This window comes from Mauremys mutica, chromosome 2 (assembly GCF_020497125.1).
Source record: "Mauremys mutica isolate MM-2020 ecotype Southern chromosome 2, ASM2049712v1, whole genome shotgun sequence".
NCBI lineage: Eukaryota > Metazoa > Chordata > Testudines > Geoemydidae > Mauremys > Mauremys mutica.
In genome coordinates, this window is record NC_059073.1 from 210,559,307 (window position 1) to 210,576,663 (window position 17,357).

At 47.4% G+C, this 17,357-nt stretch overlaps 1 protein-coding gene across 3 annotated transcripts in view; it reads right to left on the bottom strand.

Annotated features, from left to right (window-relative positions):
- Positions 1–14,953, bottom strand: part of FBXL2 (F-box and leucine rich repeat protein 2) — a 140,723-nt gene extending 125,770 nt beyond the window's left edge. For all 3 annotated transcript variants that reach the window (XM_045005243.1, XM_045005241.1, XM_045005242.1), the window contains exon 1: positions 14,770–14,953. In XM_045005243.1, coding sequence (XP_044861178.1) covers positions 14,770–14,772 — 3 coding nt within the window. In that variant the 5' untranslated portion in view covers positions 14,773–14,953. The remainder of the gene's footprint in view (positions 1–14,769) is intronic.
- Between the last annotated feature and the right edge of the window lie 2,404 nt (positions 14,954–17,357).

The window sequence follows — 17,357 nt, forward strand, 5'->3', positions numbered from 1 at the left end:
GGTCCTGTGCCTCAGGTAAAGTACTCTTCCCAAGGTCAGGGCGCAGTGTCCCTCAACAGCTCTGGGTCATGACCAGGGCACCCTGGGGGTTGCTTGGCCAGTCCTCTAGGTCCCCTCCCATCAACACCTGTGGGCAAATAGTGGTGCACCCCCATGTCCTTGGGACCCTCCTTGGCCCCCCATTTCAGATGGACCCTCACCACAGGCACCTTGAATGGGGTCCCACCCACCCCTGTCAGGGTCAGGTAGGTGTTGGGCACCACCCGATCTGGGGCCACCACCTTGGACCAGGCCAGCGTCACCTCCGCGCCATATCCCAGTATTCACTGACCTTCCTCCCATCCACCTCCAGGGGAACAAGGCACTCGCTCCGCAGGGACAGCCCCACGTCCACCCTGTACACGGAGAACCTTGAGTCCGGAGCATCCAGCCCTCCAGAGTAGCTGGTCTGGGGCCCTCTGCCCTCCTGAGCAGTTGCAAAGCTGTGGAGGATTCTAGCTAAAATATTGGTAATGGCTCTGGTATGACCCATTGAAGCATGCAAGGACATGTGACTAGACCATGTGGTACTGAACTCCATCTTGTGCCTGTACTTTTCCACAAACTGTGCTTAGGGCTTTGCTTGGAACAATGAGTTTCCCTCCACATGGCAAAAGCTATAAAAGGCACTGGAAACATCTCCATTTTGCCTTTTTCCTGCTCGGATCTCTGGACTACGGACTCATACTAATGGGAGCATTCTAACCAATGGACTGAGGACCTTCCAATCATCTGAAGCAATCAGAGACTTGACTTGAGCCAGCAGTTTATGCCATCACTGCTTCAAGCCTGATCCAATAACTTTGCAATTATTGTGTGTATTTGAGTCCTTTAACCAATTTTCACTATCACTTCTTTCTTCTTATAAATAAACCTTTAGATATCAGATACTAAAGGATTGGCAATAGCATGGTTATTAGGCTAGATCTGAGTTATATATTGACCTGGGTATGTGGCTGCTCCTTTGAGAGCAGAACCCCACCTTGGTTGATGAAATTGGTTTTAAATAACCACCCATCATTAAGTCTAGTGTCTAAGGAGGCTGCATTTCTGACTTCTTGTTAGCCAATGTGGTGAGATAGAAGTTGTTGCTGGTTTGGTATATCTTATGGAAGAATAACCACCAGTTTCGGGCTGTTCCTGCCCTATTTCTTAGCAATTTGTCCTGAATTTGGTATACTCACTGAGGCACAGTGACAACGGTATACTCATTCTGCCTATAATATAACAGCCCTCAGTTACAAGGGCACCTTTTCATAATCACAGAGAAATCACTAAATAGAAATTCTGACTGACTTCACTGGGAGTAGGATCAGACTCAAGCTTTCAAAAAGTATTTTTAAAATGCTCCAACAAAGGGAAGAAATTGAGAATTGGAGAAGACACAACTTTTATGTAACTTTCTACACAGCTGACCTTTGTTTAAATTCCAAGGCTCTGAATGGTAGAAATAAAAGATCCTAGTTATTCTTGCCCTAAATACATAATACAAATAGAGAAAAGTTTCAGAATTGCAAGCACACTAAAATAGTATATCCCTTAACATTTGAGTAGCCTTCCCATACCACAGCAAACTGAAGTCATAAAATGGCAGGAGATTGTTTCCTTAGTGAAGCTGACCTCAGTATCTGCCTCTAAGGCTGTCTACACTAGACTTTTTTTTGACAAAAGTTATGTCGATGATCAAAAAGCGCAATAATTTTATCACTACTGCATGCTCACGCTACGCTCTCTCCGTTGGCAGAGTGCGTCCACATTTGGTGCTCTAGCATCGACAGTGAGAGCAGTACACTGTGGGTACCTATCCCAGAGTGCTACTTGCCACCTTCTACAGCTAGGACTTGTGGGAAGGCAGAGTGGATTGCAGCACATCATGGATGCTGAGTCAATGTCCCATGATGCATTATTTTCTGTCCCAGCATTCCACAGTCTTCTGACTTCTTTTGCAGCATTTTTCAATGGCCCCTGTTTACTGTGTGCCCGCCGTCTGTGTGAAAGGATGGATCCTGCACTGCTCTCTACTGTTGTGGTCACTGTTATTAACACATCACCGATGGTAATGCAGTTCATCATGAGCTACCAATCTGACCAGGAATCAGAGTAGCCTGACCTGCTTTGTGCCATGGAAAGAAGCAACACCAGATTACTTTTGGCATTCATGGAGCAGTTGCACACAGCAGACATCGCTTTTGGGCTTGGGAAACAAGCACTGAGTGGTGGGACTGCATTGCTCTGCAGATCTGGGATGACGATCTGTGGCTTCAGAAAGCCACCTTCCTGGAACTGTGTGTGGAGCTCACCCAGCCCTGAGGCACAAGGATACCAATGGAGAAGCACATGGAGATCACTGTGTGGAAGCTGGCAACCCCAGACTGCTACCAGTCAGTCACAAATCACTTTGGAGTCAGGAAGTGAACTGTGGGGGCTGTGTGAACACAAGAGTGCAGGGCAATTAATCGCATTCTGCTAATCACATGACTCTCTGAAAAGTGCTTGAAACAGTGGATGGTTTTGTGGAAATGGGATTCCGTAACTGCAGCAGGGCGATAGATGGAATGCATAGTTCAATTTTGGCCCTGGACCATTTTGTGACAGAGTACATCAATAGAAACGGGTACTTCTCCATGGTATTGCAGATGCTTGTGGATCATATGGCTGTTTCACTGATATCAATGTGGGGTGGTCTGTGAAGGTGCATGATACACACATCTTCAGGAACACTGGCCTCTACAGAAAGCTGCAAGCAGGGACTTTCTTTCCAGACCAAAGTTTACAGTGGGGAGATGTTGAAATGCCCATAGTGATCTTGGGATACGCAGCATACCCCTTACTCTCATGACTCATGAAGCCTTACAGGGAAACCTGGACAGTGGCGAGGAGTGCTTCAACAACAGGCTGAGTAGGTGCAGAATGACTGTGGAATGTGCCTTTGGCAGATTAAAAACATGCTGGTGCTGCCTTTATGCAGGTTAGATATAAGTGAGGAAAACATTCCAATGGTCATAGCTGCATGCTCCATAATCTTTGTGAGGCTAAGGGTGAAAAGTTTGCCCCGAGTGGAGCTCCGAGTCATGTCACCTGGCCGGTGATTTCAAGCAGCCTAATACAAGGGCTATTGGAGGGGCACAAGGAGGAGCAATTTGAATCAGGGAGGCTTTGAGGCAACATTTTGATAATGAGCGCTAGTAATCTGTTTTTTCTATACAGCAATCTGCCATGCATCATTAAACTCAGTTATCTTATTTGGCCTAGCACTTGTGATGATTCCTGACTGGTATGTGTAGTAAACAAATTATTAGAATGCATGTATATGTTACTAGCAGCAGCAAACACTACATGTAGGACACAAATAAAGACTGGCTATCTTTCAGAGAGTGATTTTATTAAACACCAATTAACTCACACAAAAGGGTTGGTGGGAATGGAGGTAAGAGTGCTGAGCAGTGGAGGGTTCTCACAGCTGTGCATAAATCCAGCTATAATTCTGGAAGGTGTCTCAAGGGCTGGAGTGACAGGATATTGAGATGTTTGGGGAAGTTGCAAGGAATGTATGGGAGGAGTTTGGGGAGGGCATGGAAAACAGTTCTGTAGAGGCTGAAGGGGGGGGTGAGCATGCATCTGTTCTGCCAGGAGTGTGATTAGGGACTTCAACATCTCTGTTTGCTCCTCTATCACTTTCATCATCTGCTCATGGACCTTTAGAATGCACTCCTCACTATACTTTCTATCCCGTCTTTCCATTTCTCTCAGTTCCATGGTGCTCTGTTTTTTCTGATTGGAGGATTGGAGCATCCCTCTAAACATGTCCTCCTTGCTCAGTCTTGGTTGCTTCCTTATCTGGCAGAGGCGCTCCACCAGTGTGCAGGGGGTTCCCCTGAAGGCCACATCTGCAGAAGCACAAGAAAATTCACAGAAGCATGACTGTTTGTTCGCTCACAGCACTGAAACATTACAGTAAAATACACCTCTTTTAACATAGCAATCACTTTCTCTCTGTCCCTTGGCAAACACACATCTCAACGAACCCCTAAACATGGTGAGTTCAGCCTGGGTGGGCATTCAAAATGGGGCAAGGGTGTTAGTGGTGCTTTCAGGGGATCAGTTAAAGCAACTGAGGACAATATTTTAAATTCTGCCATCATTTTCCACAGGCAGGGGTCACTGAAGCCGATATCTCACTCCTGAGGGTGAGCAAGGATGCATCTACTGCATATGTCTGGGTTCAGACCCGGTCCCTATGCTGCTCGCCTGTGTGCTGCTTTGGTCCCTGCACAAGCGACTGCCGAGTGGCACAGGAAAGTTTCCTACAAACGAGGGAAGGAACAAAGCAGCTTTCCCAAGGAACCTTCGGCATAGGATTATCAAGTACTTCCAGGAAAGTTTCCTAAAGATCTCTCTGGAGGGTTCCCGGGAAATCTCGGTGTGCATTAACACACTGTTCCACCACACTGCTTAGCTGAGCAAGTAAATGTGGAGCTCACTGAAATACAGCTAGTCTTGTAAATTTCTACCCCTTCCTTCACCCACTTCTACAATATTCAGAGCAAAGGACAGCTGTACGCCATGTAACCAAACAGCATCAACTCAAAAAGATTACTTACTCCGCTCCTGCACTATGCTTTCTGGAAACTGAATGCTGGGACTGGCTACACCCCTCTGGACTGGAAGGGAGTTCCTGATTCGCATGGTACTGGACCACCCTGCAGTGGGCTCCACAACGTCCTCCAACTCCACCTCCTTGTCCACAACTTCATCCTTGGGGTTAGGTCCACTTTCCGCTGCCTCCAGTCCCACCAGTCCACGGGGCTCTTGATGGTAGAGGTGGGGTCACTGCAGAGGATGGTGTCCAGCTCCTTGTAGAAGCGGCAGCTCTTGGGTGCAGTAATGGAATGACCATTTGCCTGCCTTCTGGTATACCTGCTTCAGTTCCTTTATCTTTGCTCTGCACTGCACCGTGTCCCAATCATAGCCCTTCTCACACAAGCCACGAGAAACCTGCCCATAAGTATTGAAGTTCCTACAGTTGGAGCAGAGCTGGGACTGGACAGCCTTCTTTTCCCATATACTCAGCAAATCCAACAATTTTGCAGTTGTCTGAGTGGGAGAGCGTTTGCCACATGGAGCTGCCATGGCCAGCTGGGAAGATGCGACATGAGCTCTCCACGCTGAGCAAACAGGAAGTGGAATTTCAAAAATTCCCAGCCTTTAAGGGGGGGAGGCGCGGATGCTTGTTTACCTGGCTGCAGGGCAGCAGAGTTTGAACTGCTAACTAGAGTGGTCATGATGGGCATTGTGGGACACCTCCTGGAGGCTATTTACAGCGACAAAACGATGCGTGGTGTCTACACTGGCACTTTGTGGACAAAATTTTGTTGCAAAAAGCTCTGTCTCTCTCATCAAGGTGGTTTTATTTTCTTGGCAAATCAGGAGAGTTTTGTCATCAAAAGTGGCATTGCAGTTTGTACACCTCCACTGTTTTGGTGTCAAAAGCTGCCTTTTGTCAAAAATCTCTGTAGTGTAGACAATGCCTAAGGCCATCTCTACACTACAGCAGCAGCACTATGGTGCTGAAGCTGTGCTGCTGTAGCATAGATGCTTTCTACATCAAGAGAAAATGTTTTCTATTGATGTAGGTAATCCACCTTCCAAAGAAGCAGTAGCTATGTTGGCAGAAGACTCTTAGGGTTTGGCTACACTTGAAAATTGCAGCACTGGGAGTTACAGCACTGGTCGTGCAGCCGTGTAGGGACAGCGCTGGTGTGTGGCCACACTGACAGCTAACGGCGCTGCAGTGTGGCCACTCTTGCAGCATTTCCAGCGCTGTATTGAGAGGTGCATTGTGGGCAGCTATCCCACAGAGCACCTCGTCCCATTTTGGCGCCATGGGTTGTGGGAAGGGCGGAAGGGTGCGGTTCATTCCGCTTCCTGTCCCAACGCCCCGTGGTGCATCGCTTCACATCCCAGCAGTCACAGTTTTTCCGGCCACGTTTGGCGCCATTGTGAGTCGCTTGCTGTGTTTTACTCTCTCTGGGAATCGCGATTTCTGTGGGAAATGGAGCCCGAGCTGCTGAGGACTGTGCTGATGAGTGTCGCCAGCACAACACGTTTGGCAGTTGAGCTCTTCCTTCAGCTCCAAAGTGACAGTGAGGAGTCCGACGATGATATCGAGTCGCCTGCCGCGTGTGACACTACATTGCTTGTGGCATTCACGGAAATGCTCAGCACTGTGGAACGCCGCTTTTGGCTCGGGAAACAAGCACTGAGTGGTGGGATCACATCATCATGGAAGTCTGGGATGACGAGCAGTGGCTGCAGAACTTTTGCATGAGAAAAGCCACTTTCATGGGACTGTGTGCTGAGCTCGCCCCCACCCTGCGGCGCAAGGACACAAGATTGAGAGCTGCCCTGATGGTGGAAAAGCGGGTGGCTATTGCAATCTGGAAGCTGGCAACTCCAGACAGCTACCGGTCGGTCAGGAACCAGTTTGGAGTGGGAAAGTCTTTGAGTCCAGCCCCCTGCCTTCACTAGCAGGACCAATTTTTGCCCCAGATCCCTAAGTGGCCTCCTCAAGGATTGAACTCACAACCCTGGGTTTAGCAGGCCAATGCTCAAGCCACTGAGCTATGGAAAGTCGACCGTTGGAATCGTGTTGATGCAAGTTTGCAGGGCCATTAATCGCATCCTGCTAAGAAGAACCGTGACTCTGGGGAACGTGCAGGACATTGTGGATGGCTTTGCAGAAATGGGTTTCCCTGACTGTGGAGGGGCGATAGATGGGACGCATATTCCTATTCTGGCACCCCCCCACCTAGCATCCAAGTATGTTAATCGGAAGGGGTATTTCTCTATGGTTCTTCAGGCGCTTGTGGATCACCATGGGCGTTTCATTGACATTTACACAGGCTGGCCTGGAAAGGTGCATGATGCACGCATCTTTCGGAACAGTGGCCTGTTCAGGAAGATGCAGGCAGGGACTTTTTTCCCAGACAGGAAGATCACAGTAGGGGACGTCGAAATGCCCATTGTGATCCTTGGAGACCCCGCTTACCCGTTACTGCCTTGGCTCATGAAACCCTATACAGGGAAGCTTGACAGGAGCAAGGACCGGTTCAACTACAGGCTGAGCCGGTGCCGAATGACTGTGGAGTGTGCTTTTGGCCATTTAAAAGCGCGCTGGAGGTCCCTGTATGGGAAGCTAGACTTGGGGGAAAGCAGCATCCCCGCGGTTATATCCGCTTGCTGTACCCTCCATAATATTTGTGAAGGGAAGGGTGAAACATTCAGTCAGGCATGGACCACAGAGGTTCAAGTCCTGGAGGCTGAATATGCACAGCCAGAGAGCAGGGCTAATAGAGAGGCCCAGCACAGGGCTACAAGGATTAGGGATGCCTTGAGGGAAGAATTTGAGGCTGAAAGCCAACAGTAATGTTTTCTGCCTTGCATGGGAGTGAAGTGCAGTGGTTACACTGTTATTCTATTATCCCTAAAATGATTTGCAGTGCCTGTTTCTTTACTGGGCTAAGGTATCTTTCACTATCTGGAATAATAAAGACTGTTTTCAAAGCCAAGAATTCTTTTATTGAAAATAAAAAAACTTCCTTGACAGACAGACACACAACATTTCAGGAACATAAGAGGGCAGGGGGGTGGGCTGGTGAACTGTACAGTCATAAGTTTGCATATGTCCTGTCTGGAGTGCTGTGCAATGACTGCTGCACTTCAGGGTGCCTATACTGCATGGTGATGGGGGTTGAGTGCAGAGGGTAAGGGTTGTAGTTCTCAGGGCTGGTTGGTGAACGTACAGGTGTTGGAGGCAGCTGCTGGTGGTAAGAACCTGGATGCTGGGGAAGGGGGGTTTGAGCTGACATTGGGGCACAAGGGAAAAAGCTTTGGGATGGGGGGGGTGGGGGAGTAGCACGGTAGTGCTCTGCTTGCATGGCTACGAGTGACTCGATAGAGTCCGCTTGGCGCGACAGGATGCTTAGCAGCTGCTCTGTGCTTTTCCTCCTGGCCACTGCTTTCCCTCTGGCGGATCCTGCTTTCCTTTTCTCTCCAGTCCTGCGGGTTTTTACTCTCTCTAGCAGAGTGATCAATAACTGTTTTCAGCATGTCTTCCTTGGTTTTTCGCGGCTTTTTCCTCAGATTTTGTAGTCGCTGTGCAGTGGTGGAGCTTGGCAGTCCAGCAGTCAAGGTCACTTTTGGAAGGCAAAAATGGCAACAGTTAACAGGGTAGCATTGTTCATTATCTCATCCAGACGGTAATTCCCACACACTGAAGGAGTTTACAGTCTTCACTTTAGCATACCTTTCCCATACCAAATAAGAGCACACATAACACAACAGGAGCCATGAAATGGTGAGTAAGGGGTACTGAGATTGCTTCAGGGCTGTGCAGGGGTTTCTGTGCGTTGGGGACAGCAAACAGCTACAGGGGGGATCTGCACTAAACAGTCTCCCAACATTTTCCACAGGAGTTACTCCTGGAAGATATCTCCCTGCTGCGGGTCATCAGGGACGAGCGGGAAGGTCTTCTACAGCAATGCGGATTCCGCCCTGGCCCCTGTGCAGCTTGCCTGTGTGCAGCAATGGTCCCCCCACCTCTCGCGGCACAGTGGCGCGGACGCGTTAGCCTGACTGGGACAAGGACCACAGTGGCTCTCCCTATAAACCTGCGCAGGCACATTGCCCACGCTCTGGCTGAAACTTTTGAGTTTACTGCAGCCGATTACCGTGACGTGATAGACCACATCAATGGGCTATTCCACATCTAGGCATGCATGCATGCAGCCCTAACCCCCCCCCTCCTCTCCCGAAACATTTCCACCCTGAAAATAAAAGCTGCTTACCGGTAACCCGCTCCTCTGCTTGTCCTTCAGCAACTGCTGGCTGCTGCTGCGATTGGCTACCTTCCTCCTGGCTTGAGAAGAGCTCCTGGCTGCATGCCTCCTGGGACTCTGGGGTGTCTTCCCCCATCCCAGTAGCTTCACTCGCGGTTTCCTCCACCCCCGCCTCCTCCTCCTCCTGCTGCTGCTCCTGTCCCCCACCCTGCTCAGAAGTGTCCATCGTGGTCCTCGGATTGGCAGTGGGGTCACCCCCAAGTATCGCGTCCATCTCCCTGTAAAAACGGCAGGTCGTGGGGGCAGCGCCGGAGTGGCGGTTTCCCTCGCGGGCTTTGTAATAGGCACTCCACAGCTCCTTTACTTTAACCATGCATTGCAGCGCGTCCCACTCATGGCCCCTATCCAGCATGGACCTTGATACCTGCCCAAAGATATCATAATTCCTACAGCTGGAGCGCAGCTGGGACTGCACAGCTTCCTCCCCCCAAACACTAATGAGGTCCAGCAACTCGCCATTGCTCCATGCTGGGGCTCGTTTGCCGCGTGGAGGCATGGTCACCTGGAAAGATTAACTGATTGCACTCCACACTTGGCTGCAGCAAACAGGAAGGGGCATTTAAAGGGCAGGTCACCTGAGGCCAGAGCAGTAGAGTGCAAACTGATGAGCAGAGTGGCTGAACAGGAATTCTGGGATATCTCCTTATTCCCTGGAGGCCAATTACAGCGCTGGTGTGTGTCCACACCTGATGAGCAGCACTGGATCACCAGCGCTGCATTCGCTACACGCCAACCAGACCAGGTGTTCAGCCAGCGCTGCAGCCAGGGAGTTGCAGCACTGGATGTGCCTTGCAGGTGTGGACGGTGACTAATTGCAGCACTGGAAAGCCTCCACCAGCGCTGCAATTTTCAAGTGTAGCCAAGCCCTAAGTCAATCTAGCTGCATCTATAGTGGGGTTAGGTCCATTTAACTACATCACACAGTGCACAAACTTTTCACAGTACTGACTGATGTTGCTGAGTCAAGCTACTTTTCAGGTGTAAAGCAGACCTTAGGGACAAAAGCCTGGAATACTGAATGAGTTTAGCAATTATGCAGAGCGGCTGATGGCTGCTTAGTGATTTAGATTTTCAGGATAGAACTGGTTAACCAGTTTATCACTAATCAAATCCAAGAGAAAAAATACAATTTGTTGTTTAAGGCTGAAACAGGATAGGAAAAAAAATGCTGGGGCAGGAAATACTTTTCCAAATCAAGAAGCACCTTTTCACGGAAATTCAGAAAGTGATATTTAAAGCCTTGTGTACTCCCACACAGTTTTTTCCTAAAGGCAAGTGTACTGTAGACAATGATGGGAGGCAACATAACCACAGGAGGAGTCAGGGTGACAATATTAAACAAGTTGCACCCTGAATCTTAAAAATTGTTCAAAAAATTCAAAAAGTAATATAAATTCAAAGTGTGGCTCTTGACAACTGTTGGGTTTCTCTACTGTAAGGCAGAAGGAAACACAAAAACTGTCCTTCGTAAATGTTGGTTCTTATCTGTGTCTTGATTGTGCTTTTACCTTTCCTTGTGTTCCAAAGAAAGGATGGAGGAATCTGACTTTAGCCCCTCTCCAGTAATGGCTAGAAGTACATAAAGTCTGCTGGGAGCAATATTGTCTAGAATCAGGAAATGCCCTACAAGTAGAGCTCCAATAAACATACTGAAAACCTGTGTTTTCTTTTGAAGGGATTATGCTCATCTGACATTGTCAATCAACTCCTGAGAAACCATACCCATGAAGTAAGTTAGCTCTCAGAGCAGCATTCAGTATTTAAATTATAACACGTCATTCAAGTGAGCTGTCTCCCTCATAGGAGCATCTTCACATGTCCCAATAAGGTGACTGTAGGTTAAGGTCAAACTCCATGTATAAAATGATACATTTTATTCCAGATTTAGGGTTAGATACCACAGCCACTGAAATGTGGAAGCCACTGAAATAATTTTGTTATTGATTTAAAATTCTGGCAGAGAAGAGAGAGAGAGAGAGAGCGCGCGCGTATATAAACTCACACACTTACTATGCATATATTCTTCTAATATATTCCCCCCCAAAACAAAACATAAATCATATCTTTAAGGCACATATCTAATGGCAAAAAATTTAGTCCAAATGTACAAACACACTCAACTGTTTTGTAGTTCTTTAAATCAAAGATACATCTTAATGGGCTATCCTTCCCCAAATAAAACAAACAAGGAATCTACCAAAAATGAATCGTAAATTACAGATCTGTTTTAATTTTGAATTGTCAATTCTATTTCAGCTTTTAAAATGGGATATTATTCTCTTAAATTATAAGAAAACATCAATGATTTCCCATTTTACAGTATTTGGTTTCATTTTAGCAAAAGTAATTTTTTAATGGTTTTGAATCTTTTTAGATTCAGCCAATTAAACTGAAAAGTCTCACAAACTACAATTAACAATTTTTATCATGTAATAGTCAAGCAAGGGTTCTATGACTCTAGGACCTCTCTTGCATCTGTTATCAGATTCCATTAGTTTGATTTTCTATTCTCACCAATAATGATAAATTGAGTAGACTAAAATTAAAAACTTGTGTACACCTGAATCTGGATTTCAAATATTTGAAGATATTCCCATTGACCATTCAGAAACTTTATAAGTACAAAATGAATACTTTTATGGCATCCAGTTTCAGAAGCAATCTACACTAGAATGCTGTTCACAGGGACTATATAATAACCAAATCCCAAGGATCAAAAATAGTCTAATATAATGTCAACTTCTGCTGCATGAAAACATTCTATATGCACATTCTCTCACATTCATAGCATTTTACAATACTGAGCGATGGATCAGAGAGCAGGCTTTGTTCTTCATAAACTATAAATAAAATATTTCACTCTTAAAAAAAGAACTTTTAAAAATATGACTAAGCTCCAACTTTGCATGAGTTTAAAACAGGAAAGCTGGGTTACATCACTGTTTCAGATGACAACTGGAAAAATCAGTTTCACAAAATGTGTATGTACTCTCAGAACAGGGAAATTAATTTTAAATAGGAAATAAAAAGGTTATTAGAAAAACAGATGTGGCATTTTGCTAGAGAATGAAATTAGGAATCTATCAGAAATATGTATTGTAAGGAATGTACATGAACTGAGTGGCTGGCTAATTGGCTGAAAGAGCTCTAAGCAGAATCATTATGAAAAAAAACTCACAAATTATGAAATCCATCTCACTCAACTCTTTGTCATCTTCCTTTTCTGTATCCAAAAACTCTCATGAACAAGGACAGAATTATTGTGCATCTAGTTAACAAGTTATACCAAGTTATGGACTTTTAACTCACAAAGCACCTGAAAGACTGCTAATATTCACCATTTAAGTGATCTAAGATTACCATTCAAAACAACATTGCTATAATTCTGAAATTAGTGTTGCTTTCCTAGACCAAGCTAAAAGAGCAGCTATATATCAGTGGAAATCTGACTCCGGCTCTCATTTTAAAAAAACAAAAACAAAACAAGTTTCCACATTTAGCAGCCCTACCTTATCTCAGACTAACTTTAAAGGCACCTCTGTAGCCCTAATTTACTTCCCTTTTACTATTTTGCAGGGAACATCATTGTTTCACCATTATATCAACACCTGGTGTTAACTGGTCAACATAATTTCTTGCTCATTCGATTTAACATCAAACTATTGAAATTATGCAGATCTGAAAGAAAGTGGGGAAACAAAAGCCTTGTTATAATCCTTATAAAGTGAATGGTCCATGTAAAAGTGTTCCCACAGTGAATATTTGAAAATCAAAAACAATATATTCCATTCATTAACAGGTCTTTTTCATTAGCCTTCAAATTAAAAGTATGGGGCTGCCCAACAACAAGAGGGCTTATCTAGCATCATTAACTTGATTTCACCTGTGAACTACATTGCCTGTTTACTTTCCAAATTGCAAGTTTGTTGGAATGAGACTGCAAAAAAACTTTTAATTAGAACCTCTACCACCAGCAAAGAGGGAAAATCACTTACGACAGCCTTCAAAGAAAGTCTATAATTGAATCTCAAAAACAAAGAGGAGTCCAGTGGCACCTTAAAGACTAACAGATTTATTTGGGCATAAGCTTTCGTGGGTAAAAGACCCACTTCTTCAGATGCATGGAGTGAAAATTACAGATGCAGGCATTATTATACTATCTATATCTATATCTATATCTATATAGAGAGAGAGAGATGTAATTATATATAGTTATCTCTCTCTCTATAGATATAGATAGTATAATAATGCCTGCATCTGTAATTTTCACTCCATGCATCTGAAGAAGTGGGTCTTTTACCCACGAAAGCTTATGCCCAAATAAATCTGTTAGTCTTTAAGGTGCCACTGGACTCCTCTTTGTTTTTGTGGATACAGACTAACACGGCTACCCCCTGATATTTGAATCTCAGTAGCTAGAAGGCATCTACTTACACAATATTGACATTGTATAAATGAACGTGTTTTATTTTCAAAAACTTAATTTTCCCTACATTTAGAAGATGAGTTGTGCCTATTTTAGACTTATTTGGAAGCACTCCATCAATGCAGCTCCTCTGTTGGAATTGATAATGGAAACACCAGTGTAGACAGGACACTTTTTTTGGAGGGCGAAATGGAAGGGGTGCATACCGAATATTGCTCTCAGCAGTACTACATGAAATGGTGGTAAAAGTGTCAGCAACCATCTGAAGTCCATCTGGTGGTGGTGTAATGGAGATTTCCAGATCAAACCTAGCATAAAGACGGCCTCCACAATTAACTGTCTTCCTCCCAGAAAAAAAACTGATTACACAGAAGAAAGTGTAGTGCAGCCAAAGGAAATCTCCCTTTTTATTTCCCAATAGGTTTTTATGTTTTGTTTCTTTTAAATGAATACACATTTAAAATGTACAGACTAGTAGCAAGGTTGGAGAGAAGGAAGAAAGGATGGAAATGCTTGCGTGTGGAGGAAAAGGAAAGAAACCTTTCACAAGTTATCACTAACTAAAAGCCCTCTACAGAATCAAAGGCAACAACACACAAGATACATCCACACATTTCTTCTTCCTAGAGCTCCTCCTATCATTTATATTTTTCACACGTATGAGGACACTACAAGATTATAGACTGCCTCTGTGCATATACCACATTTGAGTAAACCTGTACAGATCTCTGGTTATACAACCTGCTGCCTCAGAAGACAAGAGTATCCCCAAGTATATCAAAGCAAGGCAGAGCTCTGGTCCCCTTCAACAGGAAGCAACCACTGTGAAACAACTGAGGCTCAGGATCCCCTCCAGGAGTCAGTGGAAACACACGTCATATACATACCTCCCTCCTCAAACACAGAGATACATACCACAGCGCACACACCCCTCCCAGGACATAAACATACCCCCATTCCCTTCCCTCCTACTCACTCACCTCATCCCCGTCTCACTCACCCCTGCCTCCTCCCTTCCCCTCCCCCCATCACCCCTCAGCCTTCCCCCCCACACCGCATCCCTCCTCCCAATCCCCCCCCGCACCACACCCCTCCCCCCAACACCCCTCAGCCTCCCCCCCTGCACCGCACCCCTCCCCCAACACCCCTCAGCCTTCCCTCCCGCACCGCACCCCTCCCCGAATCCCCTCACCCCTCCCCCCCTGCACCGCACCCCTCCCCCAATCCCCTCAGCCTTCCCCCCGTACTCCTCCCCCCCACACTGCACCCCTCCCCCAACACCCCTCAGCTCCCCCCCCCCCCCGCCCTCTAACAGCGCTTAGCCTTCCCCCCGAACCGCACCCTTCAGCCTTCCCCCCAGCCAGGGCCCTCGAGTCGCGGGGGGGGTGGGGAGGACACGACACTCACCATGGCAAACGCGCTGCGGCGGGGCCGGTTGTCCTGGTGACAAGGAGCCCAGAGCAGCCACTGCCAGGTGCAGGGTCTGCGCGCGCAGCCGAACCGAGGGGGCGAGACTAGTGGGGCACGTGACCGGGAACACCCCTGCTGATTCGGCTCATCCTCTTCACGTGACCTGAACGGGCGGAGAGGGGTGGGGTGGGGGGTGTCGCGTGCACACATCAGAGGTCACGTATTCGCGGGGAGGCGGAGCTCGAGGAAGTTGGGCGGGGCGTGAGAGGAGACGCGGGGAGGGGGGCGAACACTCTGGTGGCAGCAGCGCCCCCTAGAGGCCCGAGGTGGCTGCGCTTCTCTGCCACTAGCCACTGCGGGAGGGCACGTGCCACGTCTCGTAGGCGCCAGGCACATAAGCTGCGGGAGCCCCAGAGGCCAGCGCACAGGCGGGTTCTCGCTGCCCCCCTTAGCCTGGCGCCTTGTGCCCATGTAATCCTCCAGCAAAGAAGTTTAACAGCAGAGGGCCCGTTGGGAACTCCCTTGTGCCTCGCCAGGCTTCCCAGGCGCCTGCCCTCAGGGCCGGCTTTAGGAAGTGCAGGGCCCCATTCAAACAGTTTCGACGGGGCCCTGGCAGGTATGACTTATAAAATAAAAACCATGTAAAAAACCACGTGGGGCTTGTATTCACCGGCTGGTGCTCTGAGTCTTTGGCGGCACTTCGGCGGTGGGTCCCTCACTCGCTCCAGGTCTTTAGCGGCACTGAAGGACCCGCTCCCGAAGTGTCGCCGAAGACCCAGAGTAAGCGAAGGACCCGCCACTGAAGTGCTGTCGAAGACCCGGAGAGAGTGAAGGACCTGCTGCCAAAGTGCCACTGAAGACCCAAAGCGCTGCCAGGTGAGTAAAAATTCAAAAGGCGCCTCTAACCAGCGAAGAGATTCTCACTGGGCGCGGGGCCCTCTTAGGCGTGGGGCCCGATTCAGGGGAATTGGTGGAATAGGCCTAAAGCTGGCCCTGCCTGCCTGCCCTGCAAGGGTTTTCGCTCTTGGGATTTGAAAGAGCCCCTCCAATAAGCAGTGCAGGGGTCTTCCCCAAGGTAGGAAAGGTGGGGATCAGGGGGAGGTAATATATATTCATTGGACCAACTTCTGTTGGCGAAAGATAAAGAGAGAGAAGCTTTTGAGCCAAAGATATTACCTCATGGTCCTCACCTACCCTCAGCAACTTAAGATGGCTCAAGGGTTAAGTAATGACAGGATACTGTGGGTACTCTGTGCATAAAATTAGCATTAAAGCCCATGATAACTTTCCCATAGGACCTTTGCAGCTTACATCCATTTGGGGTCCTTGCTGGCATATTGCCAGGGCCTAAAGTCTGAAATCTGGGCCCTGGTCTACACTACAAGTTTAGGTCGAATTTAACAGCATTCGATCAATTTAACCCTGCACTCGTCCACACGACAAAGCCATTTTTGTCGACTTAAAGGGCTCTTAAAATTGATTTCGGTACTCCTCCCTGACGAGGGGATTAGCGCTGAAATTGACTTTGCTGGGTCGAATTTGGGGTAGTGTGGACACAATTCAATGGTATTGGCTTCCGGGAGCTATTCCAGAGTGCTCCATTGTGACCGCTCTGGACAGCACTCTCAACTCCGATGCACTGGCCAGGTAGACTGGAAAAGCTCCGCAAACTTTTTAATTTAATTTCCTGTTTGGCCAGCATGGCAAGCTGATCAGCACAGGTGACCATGCAGAGTTCATCAGCACAGGTGACCATGGAGTCCCAGAATCACAAAAGAGCTCCAGCATGGACTGAACGGGAGGTTCTGGATCTGATCGCTGTATGGGGAGATGAATCTGTGCTATCTGAACTCTGTTCCAAAAAACGAAATGCTGGAATAGTTGAAAAAATCTCCAAGGGCATGAAGGACAGAGGTTATAACCGCAGTGTTGCGTGAAACTTAAGGAGCTCAGGCAAGCCTACCAAAGAACCAGAGAGGCAAACGGCTGCTCCGGGTCAGCGCCCCAGACATGCCGCTTCTATGATGAGCTGCATGCCATTCTAGGGGGTGCCCCAACAACTACCTCACCCCTGTGCTTCCCTCCTTCCCCACCTCTCCCAGGCTACCTTGGCTGTTATCCCCCCATTTGTGTGATGAATTATAAAGAATGCATGAATTTGAAACAACAATGACTTTATTACCTCTGCAAGTGGAGATCAAAGGCGGGAGGGGAGGGCGGTTGGCTTACAGGGAAGTAGAGTGAACCAAGGGGGCGAATTTTCATTGAGGAGAAACAAACAGAACTTTCACACTGTAGCCTGGCCAGTCATTAAACTGGTTTTCAAAGCTTCTCTGATGCACAGCGCGCCCTGCTGCGCTCTTCTAACTGCCCTGGTGTCTGGCTGCATGTAACCAGCAGCCAGGTGATTTGCCTCAACCTCCCACCCCGCCATAAACGTCTCCCCCTTACTCTTATAGATATTGTGGAGCACACAGCAAGCAGTAATAACAATGGGAATATTGGTTTCGCTAAGGTCTAACCGAGTCAGTAAACTGTGGTGTTCAGGCAGACAATGAGAATGTACAAATGAGTGCTCGAAAGGG